At 38.3% G+C, this 12,370-nt stretch overlaps 1 protein-coding gene across 1 annotated transcript; it reads right to left on the bottom strand.

The window, feature by feature from the left end:
• Positions 1-9: 9 nt before the first annotated feature.
• On the bottom strand, positions 10-1,157 carry LOC107853704 (RING-H2 finger protein ATL29). The gene has a single exon (XM_016698683.2). The coding sequence runs from the start codon at positions 933-935 to the stop codon at positions 15-17; it is 921 nt and encodes a 306-aa protein (XP_016554169.2). The 5' UTR covers positions 936-1,157; the 3' UTR covers positions 10-14.
• Positions 1,158-12,370: the final 11,213 nt, after the last annotated feature.

Raw genomic sequence — 12,370 nt, forward strand, 5'->3', positions numbered from 1 at the left:
CCAAGTAAAATAAATTATACTCTGTTGAGTACAATATCTACGTTGGTTGAGTCTGAAACTTCACCAAAACCACCATTTCCATTGGTCGTTTTGCTTTTGTATTCTCCAAAACTGATACAACTTTTTGTTGAATTATGTCCCTTTATAATTTTTGCCTTCACATGTTCTGGTAACTTCAATGTGAACCTATCTTCACCTCCTCTAGCCCTATTTATTGAATGCCCCGTTGAATGTGATTTCGAAAATTTTTCTCCTCTATTTTGTAATTCGACACGTTCTAATGTTGCACTAGCCCTTTTCGAGTGCTCCTCGCTTCCACTTTCTTCTTCTTTATGATCATCGTCATTATTGTCATCTCGAATTACAATGCTCACGGAATCTTCTAACGACTCGTGCTCGTTAATGTCACGCATGACATTATTATTATTATTATTATCATTACTATTCACAGTTGTTGGTTGTGACCTTTTCTTTAACACCTCGAGTGAGTCTAGGTTCGCGCGACACACGGGGCATGTCTTGTGCGACTCGAGCCAGAGATCGATGCAATCTTGATGGTACACGTGGTTACAAGATGTTAAGAGGCGGAGCAAGCTATCGTCCTCGAATTCAACCAAACAAATGGCACATTCAAGACCATAAGATTCTTTGTGATAATCTTTTACACTCGAATAAGTAAATGTTGGAAATGATTTAATAATAGCAGGATCAAGACCTTGTCCGTTTGTTGAAACCCTAGGATTAATTGGAGTACCGTGAGGAGAATTTCGTAAATGCCATGTAAATAGTAAATTTTGGATGAAACACCTACAAAAGAAAATAGAAGAAAAACCTATGAAGAATATTAAAATGAGGATGACAGTGAAGATTATTGCTACTGGTGGGGAGGCATATGATGTTGGTGGGGTTGGGTTTTGAACAGAATTTGAAGACATTTGACGACAAAAAAAAGCATTAAGAATATGAATTAACTGGCCTTGATTTGTGTTTTATTTGGAAAAGAGGAAGAAAAGTAATGAAAGAAGGTGGAAAACGTAATAGTAGTAACATTAATGGATGTTTTAGGTATATTTTTTTTGTTAGTGTTGTTGGTTGTTGTGTTGGGGTGAGAAAATAAAAAAGAATAGTAGTGTTATTGTTATTGAGATAAAGGATGAGTATTGAGAAAATTAAGGATTAGTGGTGTATATAAAAAATAAATGTGTTAAAATATGGTACAATAACGTGGACAAAAGTTGGTTTCTTATCTCTGGTTAGGAACCAAGTTCTAGAGAGGGTCCTTATAATGAGGAAATATGACATTTTAAAATTTTGTATAATATAGTGTATATGGTTTTGCTATCATTAATAGGTCATTCTTTTAGGTATAATATATTTATTGCACTAGCAAGCTGTGGGCTACATAATATTCAAGTATATCATATAGGTTGATTGAGTAAAATGATATGTGGAAATTAAGAAATGAGAATTCAAAACATGATTATGTAGGTTTGATATATTGAGTAAAATGGTACAATATAAAAAGCAAACTTGGGAGTAAGTTTTTTTCCTTAATTTTTTGTTATTCTTTCAATATAAATAGTTTCAGATTATTCCCATTTATATGGATGCAGATACATATTGTGATCACTTAGCTCAGGTCCTACTCCGTGGCAAGAGTATGACAGCTCTCCCAACGTGAGCTTTTCCCTACAAGGAAATCAAATGTTGGACACCATGATAGCTCACATAGTGTATGTCAGTTAGAAGAACCTCCCTAAGACAGAATAAAAGAAAAACTTTTAGAAACGAAGTGTAAAGGCTCACAATATTATTCAGATATGGTTTTACATAAGATAATAGCTACGAGATTTCATTTTTCAGTTTACGTATGATAAAGGTGAGTCTTTTACACCTAGCCTGCATGATTTGAAAGTATACTCAACTTCAGTCCTACTCATTCCACTAATAGAAAGAATAAAAGTACAGTTTTCTTTTAGAACTAAGTGTGATGGCTCACAAAGATTGTCTTTATGCTTTATTACATTATGTGTATATTTTGCAGTTTTTGCTTTATTCAAGCTAAGGTGAGTCTTCTACACTTAGCATGCATCCTTTACAAGTTATATGCATATCTAGTTTCTGTCTTTACTTATGCATTCATTCCCACATGCTCTGTACATTCTAAAAGTATTGATCCATATATACGTCTATGTGTTACATTGTCTTATAATGTAGGTTCTGGTGCTCAGTTCTAGCAGCGTGATTGACCACGAGCATCCCTACCTGCATTCTAATAGTTGGTGACTCCTCATAGTTCAAGGACCCCCTCCCCCTAATTCAGATATTTATCTTTATGGAGTACTTTAATAAGATGTTTTTCAGTTTAATTCGAGTCAGCTGGGGGTCTGTCCCAGTGGCTCTCTAGTTAGTAGTAGTAGAGGTTTGTTCGACTGTTTAGCCTATTTTAGATTTAAGGTGTTGATTGACTAGATTTCTAGGTTAAATACTTTCAGTTCAGACAGTAATTCAATATTTCAGTATTTTGTATGCCCAGTTCATCTTTATTATGATTTTCAGAATTTGAAAAAGGCTTAAAGGGTTAGCTTCGGACTACTCGTAGTCTCGAGCATCATATGACGCTCGGGGTGCTTTTCTGGGGCGTTACAAACTTGATATCAGAGCCTAAGGTTTAAAAAGTCCTAGGGAGTCAGATAAGCCGTGTTACACAGAGTCTTGATCATGGGCGTGAAGCACGCCACATTTATGAGCAAGAGGCCACGGAATAATTTAGGATATCATCTTTTATTTCATGATCTATCGTGCTTTAACTCATGCTTTTACGTGACAGAATATGCCTCCTCGCTGAGCTAATGCACGCAGAAATAATAACCAACCGCCCATGCCTGTTGATCCTTTGAATGAGAACGTATCTCATGCTGAATTTTGTATTGCCTTTCAGGCATTTGCCTAAGTCATGACTACCAATATTTAGGGCAACCAACAGGCTGCAATCCCACTTCAGCAGAATGGTGTCTTAGCTCCAGCCAGAATTTGTGACTTCATGAGAATGAATCCACCTGAGTTCTTTGGGTCAAAAGTTGGTGAGGACCCACAACTCTATATTAATGAGGTGAGAAATATCACTCAAGTTATGTATGTTACTGAGTAGAAGAGTGTAGAACTTGCATTTTATAGGTTGAAGGATGTTGCTTATGATTGGGTTGTCATGTGGAAGGATAGTAGAGGTGAGAATGCAGCTCCCATGAGTTGGCAGGTGTTTCAGGATACATTTCTGGATAGGTTTTTTCCACGTAAGCTGAGAAAAGCTAAGGTTGAGGAGTTCATGAACCCGAGGCAGGGCTCGATGACAACGAAAAAGTATTGCCTTAAGTTTACTTAGTTGTCTAAGTATGCTCCCGATTTGATAGCTAACCCTAGATCTAGTATGAGTAAGTTTGTTACTGGAGGATCTGGCTCGAAAGGTAAAGAGTGTAGGACTGCCATGCTTATTGGGGATATGGATCTTACTAGGCTGATGACTCATGCTCAACAGATTGAGGCAGAGAAGTTAAAGGGGAGAGAAGGGGGAAATAAGAACACTAGAATCGAATAGTTTGAGTAAGGCAAAATAAGGTTTGGATGGGGAAATCGTTTGTAGTTTTAGGGTCACTCATCTATGACAACACCATCTTTAGCCAGTGCTTCCGCACCCAGAACCAAGCAAGAGCAGTGGGGTAGCACTTATGTGTCCAGGTCTCAAAATAGTGTGGGTGGAAGACCCAGTTATCCGACATATGCTAAGTGTGGTAAAAATCATCCTGGTGAGTGTTTGTTGGGACAGAAAGTTTGTTATGGATGTGTCAAGTTGGGTTATGGAATCAAAGAGTGCCCGCATGCTAAGCAGGAAAGCAGGGATGTTCCTTCCCAGACTCAGGCTACTAGCGCACTAGCTTCACTAGGTCGTCTAGTTCCTCCTTATGGCGCATCATCCAGTACCGGTGGCGGTCAGCGCCAAAATTGGTTTTATGCTTTACCATCCCGTCAGGAGCAGGAGAGTTCACTAGATATTGTTACTGGTATGCTTCGCGTCTTTCATCTTGATGTTTATGTGTTGTTAGACCTGGGGTCAAATCTCTCTTATGTGACTCCGTTGGTTGCGGTAGATTTTGGGATAAGTCTTGAAGAACTCTCTAAGCCCTTCTTAGTTTCCACCCCAGCATGTGAGTCAATTTTTGCCAAACGAGTCTATAGAAAGTGTCCTACCACTGTCCTTCATAAGATCATGTTAACAGACTTAATAGAGTTGGACATGGTCGATTTTAACATTATCCTAGGCATGGATTGGCTCCATTCTTGTTATGCATTTATAGATTGTCGCATACGAGTAGTGAAGTTTCAGTTTCTTGATGAGCCACTTTTTGAGTGGGAAGGTAATTTGGTATTTCCCAAGAGTCATTTCATATCCTATCTTAAGGCCAGAAAATTGATATCAAAAGGATGAATTTATCATTTAGTTTGGGTCAAAGACACTAAGTCTGAAGCTCCAACAGTTCAGTCAGTCTGGGTAGTCAATGAGTTTCCTAAAGTTTTTCCTAAAGATCTGCCAGGGGTACCTCTAGATAGAGAAATAGAATTCGGTATTGATCTTCTTCCTAATACTCAGCCCATCTCCATTCCTCCATATCGCATGGCTTCGACCGAGCTTAAAGAGTTAAAAGAGCAACTTAAAGAACTTTTAGATAAAGGTTTCATAAGACCCAGTGTCTCTCCATAGGGCGCTCCTATCCTATTCACGCGTAAGAAAGATGGTTTCCTCTGAATATGTATCGACTACCGTTAGTTGAATAAAGTCACACTCGAAAACAAATATCCTCTTCCTAGGATTGATGACTTATTCGATCAACTTCAAGGTTCAAGTTATTTCTCTAAGATAGACCTTAGATTCTGCTATCATCAGCTTAGAGTAAGGGAATATGATATTCCAAAGACAGCTTTCAGAACCCGTTATGGTCACTTTGAATTTCTAGTAGTGTCTTTCGGGCTAACAAATGCCCCTGTAACCTTCATGGACTTGATGAACAGAGTGTTCAAATAGTACTTGGACATGTTTGTTATAGTCTTTATCGATGATATCTTTGTCTACATCAAGCTCCGGCGGCCGACGTGGGCGGTGCTCGTGCACTAGCCTTGGCGCTCGTGTACAAATAGCTGGAGCTCGCGTGCGAGTTCTATCGGGTAAATCCAATGATTAAATGCCTCGAGGGCACAACGCCCTCGACCTATTCTCAAACTTTAAATAGATAGGACCATGCGGATGCTTTGTTGAGCTGCGCCATAGAATCAAGAGCTCCAAGTTGGACATTTTTGGTAAGCAGAACTGGCGATATAGGATGAACCAAAAGCCGGGTTACGGTGCCAAATTGCACACTAACCTAGATCCCACAAAGGGTGTTGGTCGATTAAGACAGCAGTACAGTGGTCATGGAAGTCGAAATCTGCTAAGGAGTGTGCAACAACTCACATGTTGAATCAACTAGCCCCGAAAATGGATGGCGCTTCTGTGCGCGACCTACACCTGACCATCGGGGTAAGTGCTAGGCCTTAATGAGCATAAGGGCGCGACGGTCACTGCAAAACCTTAGGTGCGAGCCTGGGCGGAGCGGCCGTCGATGCAGATCTTGATAGTAGTAGCAAATATTCAAATGAAAACTTTGAAGGTCGAAGAAGGGAAAGATTTCAAGTGAACGACACTTGCACATGGGTTAGTCGATCCTAAGGGTTGAGGAAACCCCGACAGATAGCGCGTTTTGCGGTACTCCGAAGGGGAATAGGGTTAAAATTCTTTAACTAGGATATGGTGGTCGACAAAAATATTGGGAAGTTCAGAGACGTCGGTCGGAGCCTCGGGAAGAGTTATCTTTTCTGTTTAACAGCCTGCCCACCCTGGAATCGAGAGTTGTTCACCAAATTCAGCAAGTGTGAATTTTGGATAAGGTCAGTAACTTTTCTTGGCCATATTATTTCCGGTAATGTCATTAGAGTTGATCCTCAAAAGATCGAAGCAGTGAGAAATTAGCCTAGACCCATCTCTCCATATGACATTAGGAGTTTCTTAGGTTTAGCCGGTTATTACCGATGGTTTGTTGATGGGTTTTCATCTATTACGTCCCTCATGAGTAGATTGACTAAAAAAAATGTTAAGTTTCAGTGTTCAGATTCTTGTGAGAAGAGTTTTCAGGAGTTGAAAACTCGACTCACTTCAGCCCCAGTTTTGGCGCTACCTGATGGTTTGGATGGATTTATTGTTTACTGTGATGCTTCTAGAGTTAGTCTGGGTTGTGTTCTGATGTAGAGAGGTAAGGTCATAGCCTATGCCTCAAGACAACTTAAACCTCACAAAAATAACTATCCTACCCATGATCTTGAGTTAGTTGCTATCGTGTTTGCCCTAAAAATTTGGAGGCATTATCTCTATGGGATGCATGTTGATTTGATCACGGACCACAAAATCTTGTAGTATGTATTTTCACAGAAAGATCTAAATCTTCATCAGAGAAGATGGTTGGAGTTGTTGAAAGATTATGATATGAGTATTTTTTATTTTTCGGGCAAGGCCAATGTTGTGGCAGGCGCCCTTTTGTAGGTTGTGTATGGGTAGTGTTGCTCATGTGGAGAGTGGTAAGAAAGAATTAGTTCGGGAAATTCATCAGTTGGCTAGATGGGTGTTCGATTGGTTGACTCAGCTGAGGGGAATGTTTGGGTCCAAAGTAGTTTGGAGTCTTCTTTAGTTTCTAAAGTGAAGGAGAAGCAAGATAAGGACTCTAGTTTAGTCAGGCTGAAAGTGTCAGTCAGGGATCATAAATTAGAGGTTTTCTTCCAAGGGGGAGATGGTGTGTTGTGATATTAGGGTAGACTGTGTATGCCGTTTGTTGATGGTTTGAGACAGCAGATAATGGCGGAAGCGCATGATGCGTGCTACTCTATTCACCCAGGAGCCACCAAGATATACCGAGACTTAAGAGAAGTCTATTGGTGGAGTAGTATAAAGAAAGATATTGCAGAGTTTGTGGCTAAGTGTTCTAATTACCAACAGGTTAAGGTGGAGAACCAAAGGCCTGGTGGCACCTTGCAGGAGTTTAGTTGTAATACCCCGTATATTTCTAAGCTAGAAAATAAATTATTTTTCCTACGTATGAAACATCCTACCCTGTGATTCATATTTGAGTACATGAATTACAATGAGTATCCTAGTGATAATAGATCTAATGATGTGTTAAGCATATTCATAAGAGTCACTTAGAGTAAGGCAAGCTAAGAGCTTTCGAATCCATCAAGTTTTAGTGTTTGATTCTGCAAGGGTCATCTTTGAATGAGTATAACTCGATGTATATATCGTGTTTTGGCAGAATTTTACCCACCAAATTGTAGAGAATCGAATTAGCTTTCCAACGATACCAATTTCACCCAAATTTGACATCCGAGCAAGAAGTTATGGCTTTGCAAATTGGAGTACGTCGCCTAACATAAGGTGTGCAACGCACACCCTAACGTGTGCGACGTACACCCTAATATGTGCGATAAGGTGTGCGCCGCATAAGTTATGGCCCAAGTGACTTAAACACTCCATTTTGGGGAAAAATGGTCCTTTTCCACCCATATATAAGCTCCCAAACACGAAATTAAGCCCTTATTTCACCAAAAAATATTCTTTCTCTCAAAATCCTCTCAAGAACACATTGGGGTTTTCAATTGGAGATTCAAGTTTAAGCAAATTTCTCCGTCAATCATCAAGAATCTTTCATCTAAGGTATGCGTAGTGTTCATCCATGGATCCCTTTCATCCAGGAAGTTCAAGAATCAAGTTTTAAAATCATGAATTGTGATTATCTTGTTGTGGTATGATTATGTTCATGTTGATGGTTGTTATTTGGCATCTTGATATGTTTTTATGAAGTATGTGAGCATGTTAGTTAAAATCCATGAATTTGGATGGCTTAAGATTGTTAAATTGATAAGTATACCTATGCCCAAAGTTGTGCATGTAAGGTGTTTGATAAAATGCTTAGAATGATAGAAATCATGTATTATAGCTTAGGGATGAACTATATGATAAATTCATGCTAGTCTATTATGTTCAAAGGGCTCACATGTTGTTGTTGTGCAATATATGTGTTAATGGAATGTACATGATGATTAGAGAATGGATTCATAGTGTGTCTATATGCATTTCATGTTGTGTACAAGATCATGATTATGAAGTACCACATGAGTTATCCCTCAATTATTACAATATGAACTTAATGTTACATGCTTGCCATTTCCTTATGTTTAAACGGTTTCCATGCTATCGTTATGAAAGTATATATTGTCGGAATGCCCATGATATTAGAACATGAGGTTTATGACTTTATTTCAAGCATTCCCATTCATGTTAGATATTATGATGATCATGTACTTCATGATATCCCTCACTTATGCATTATGGATTATTATTGATGGTCATGTATTCAAGAAAGTCACGTTGTGTCAGTTTTCTTCTATCGAGTCATGGGGGTACTTGTACCCAAAAAATATAGGTGTGTGCCAAGAGCCATGTGATGTTTTCACGATACTCTCAGTCAAGCCATGATCTATAGAATTCAGTCAGTCATGTGACTTAGGAAAATTCAGTAAAGTCAGTTAATCTCAGTTAATTTCAGTAACCTCAGTACTCAGTAACTTCAGTAATCTCTGTAATTCGGTACTTTCAGAAATCTCATAAACTTAGTAAGATCAGTAATCTCATAAACTCAGTTAGTTATCAGTTATCAGTAGTATTCCATCAGTCAACAAAATTTAGTAAGCTCAGTCCATGTACAGTTCAGTTAATCATGTTCAGAGTCCATTCAGATGGGAGTAGAAATTAGTACCGAGTGAACCCACAGATGGAAATACACACTGTCAGACGAGGGTGTGATTCTTTGCAGTCATCCTTGCATTCCAGAACTATGTAGCCAGCATAGGTTGAGACATCAACACTGTCAGATGAGGGTTAATAAGGTGGATAAGCACTGTCAGATAAGGGCCCTACCGTTCTCTTTTGGGGACACTATCGGATGAGGGTTACCCACAGCTTGTCTTTACCAGTGTCATAATATTGACACCTTTCTAGTCTGGGCAAAGATTGGACCCCAGCTCAGCTATAATAACATATATGAGGCATGTCGATTAGATGACTACTTCCAATAATTTCAGCTACAAAATTAGGACTGTCAGATACAGTCATTCAGTCTCAGTAAAAGGACTCAGATAGTTTTTCATATTTCAGGACTGTTAGATACAGTCAACTCAGATACAGTATGGGACTCAGATAGTTTTATTTGATTTAAGACTGTTAGATACAGTCACCCATGTTATTAGTATTCCTTATCAGGGCTGTCAGATATAGTCACTCATGTTATCATTAGTCAGTACTCAGTAATCATGTTATCACGAACTCAGTTAATCGTATATCAATTATACGAAACTCATGTTATCGGTTACACAAAACTCAGGTTATTAGTATTTAGATTCAGAACTGTTAGATACAGTCAATCAGTTCAGTTCTTTATAATTCGAACTGTCAGAAATAGTCGTTCATTTTTTCAGTAATACAGTATCAGTTCCTCACTTATTAGTGGCTTATATATCAATATTAGTAAACTCAGTTATACAGTATCCCAGTGTCAGTAAACTCATATTATAAGTATTTTGACTCAGTAGTCAGTATCAACACGAGTTCAGTTACAGTTACTTATGTATGTATTCTCACATTCATATCAGTCGACATTATTCATGTATATAAACCCTTTACATTTAGCCTACCTCACTCGTATACTCAGTACATTTAGTCGTACTGACGTATTCACACTATGGTGTTTTATTTTATGCCATAAGTTCAGAGGCACGAGTTTCGTAGCAGCAGTAGAATTGCAGATTTCAGCAGTGAGTCATTTTTATTTGAGGGTGATATGATTATCTATTTATTTTAGTACTTTAGTACTTAGAAATTTCAGTAGATGGAGTTAGTTGGAGACATGTTCCTTCAACTCCTTATTCAGTATAGTTAGAGGTTTTCAGACTATAGTATGTCAGACAGTTTTATCAGTTTCAGTATTGTTATACTATCTATTCATCCATTATTTTATCAGATTTTTTATTCAGTTTTGAATCTTATGGCCTTTCAGTACATATTTTTGCATATTCTTATGTTATATTATGTAGTGTACAGGTACAGATATCAGTCATGGGTTAGCTTGTGGTCCTTCGGGGTCATGATCACCGTGTAACATTCCTGTTCAAAAAATTGGGGCGTTACATTAGTATTCCCACTTGGAAGTGGGAAGAAGTGAACATGGATTTCGTGATAGGGTTACCTCATTCGCGTCGTCAGTATAACTTAATTTAGGTAATTGTAGATAGAATGATCAAATCAGCCTATTTCTTGCAAGTCCATATGTCTTACTCAGCCGAGGATTACACTAAGTTTTATATTAGAGAGTTGGTCAGACTGCATGGATTTTCTTTGTCCATCATTTCTGATAGGGGTACTCAATTTACCTCTCACTTTTGGAGAGCCTTTCAGAGGGGTCTTGGTACCCAAGTTTATCTCAGCTCAGCTTTTCACCCTCAGACAGATGGTCAGGCAGAGAGGACAATTGAGACTTTGGAGGATATGTTGAGGGCGTGTGTTCTTGACTTCAGGGGTAGTTGAAATGACTACTTACCATTGATCAAGTTCGCCTACAATAATAGTTACCATTCTAGTATTCAGAGGGCCTTGTTTAAGGCTCTTTATGGGAGGAGATGTAGGTCACCTATCGGTTGGTTTGAAGTGGGTGAGGCCACTTTGATAGGGCTAGATATGGTGTTTGAAGCTATGGAAAAGGTTAAATTGATTAGAGAGAGGCTTAAAATAGCTTAGAGTCGTAAGAAATCTTATGCAGATGTAAGGAGAAGGGATCTTGAGTTTGAAGTCGATGACTTGGTTTATTTGAAGGTTTCACCCATGAAGGGGGTAAAGAGATTTGGCAAGAAAGGGAAGCTTAGTCCCCAATATATTTGCCCTTACAGAATCTTAAATCGTGTTGGGAAAGTAGCGTATGAGCTTGAGTTGCCTGCAGACTTGTCATCCGTTCACCCAGTATTTCATGTATCCTTACTGAAGAAGTGTATTGGTGATCTGACTATTGTAATTCCCTTGGAAAGCACAGATATTCAAGGTAGCCTTTCGTATAAAGAAGTCCCAGTTGAGATTCTTGATCACCAGATTCATAGACTAAGGAATAAAGAAGTTTTCTAGGTCAAAGTTCTTTGGCGGAATCAGTCCGTTGAGGGCGCCATTTGGTAGAAAGAAGAAGATATGCGAACCAAGTACCCTCATCTCTTCTTTGCAAGTACAGACTCAGATTAAGGTAACCGTTTTACTCAGATTTTCTCTCTTCCATTCTCAGTTCCAGCTCTATATAGTCATCCTTATGTCATAATCATGCGTTCGAATAAGATCATCATGTAAGTATGCTTTAAGTTATACAAGCTCAATATGACATTGTATTTCCTCAGTATTCTCAGTTTAATCAATCTCATTCTCAGTTTAATCAATCTCATTCGAGGATGAATGTTCCCAAGGGGAAGATATTGTAAGACCCCATAAGATTCTAGCTCAATTCAGCTTACTAGTGCTTGTAAAGGGGGAGGGCAAGACTTAGAAAATTTCATCAAGTTTTAGGACTTAGTCATTCCTAAATCTCTTAAACTTTGATGATTTTATTTTTGACACTCCCGACCTTGGAATGTCAATTTTTAAGTTGTTTCATGATCGGGGCTGTCGATTCATGATATATGTGGCCGCAAGAATGCAATCTCCCCAATGTTTTAAGGGAATGTGAGCTTGGAACCTAAGAGCACTAGCTATTTCAAGAATATGTCTATGCTTGCTCTCAACTAAACTATTTTGTTGTGGTATATGTGCATAACTACTTTGGTGCACGATGCCTTTAAACAAGAAAAGAGATGAGCAATTGTGATTAAAAAATTTGGATCCATTGTCTCATCTTAAACTATTTGATAGAAGTGGAAAACTGATTTTGAACCATTTGAATGAAAGATTGCAACACACAAAGGAATCACTTTTCAAACGCAAAAGATAAGTCCATATCATTTTAGTACAATCATCAACAAAGGTAAGAAAGTATCCAAAACTATTAAAAGTATAAACTTTATATGGACCCCAAATATCCATGTGAACAAGATCAAATGACTTTACAGACTTGGTAGTACTAAATGAAAAAGAAAGTCGAGATTGTTTTACTAAAAGACAGACAAAATAATTACAAGGAGTAGTAACATGATTTCTCAAAGAAGGAATCTT

Source organism: Capsicum annuum, chromosome 1, assembly GCF_002878395.1.
Source record: "Capsicum annuum cultivar UCD-10X-F1 chromosome 1, UCD10Xv1.1, whole genome shotgun sequence".
NCBI lineage: Eukaryota > Viridiplantae > Streptophyta > Magnoliopsida > Solanales > Solanaceae > Capsicum > Capsicum annuum.

What these genes read in the sequence shown, in the direction of transcription:
- LOC107853704 (XM_016698683.2), bottom strand. Translation starts at nt 935, where the DNA reads ATGTCTTCAAATTCTGTTCAAAACCCAACCCCACCAACATCATATGCC.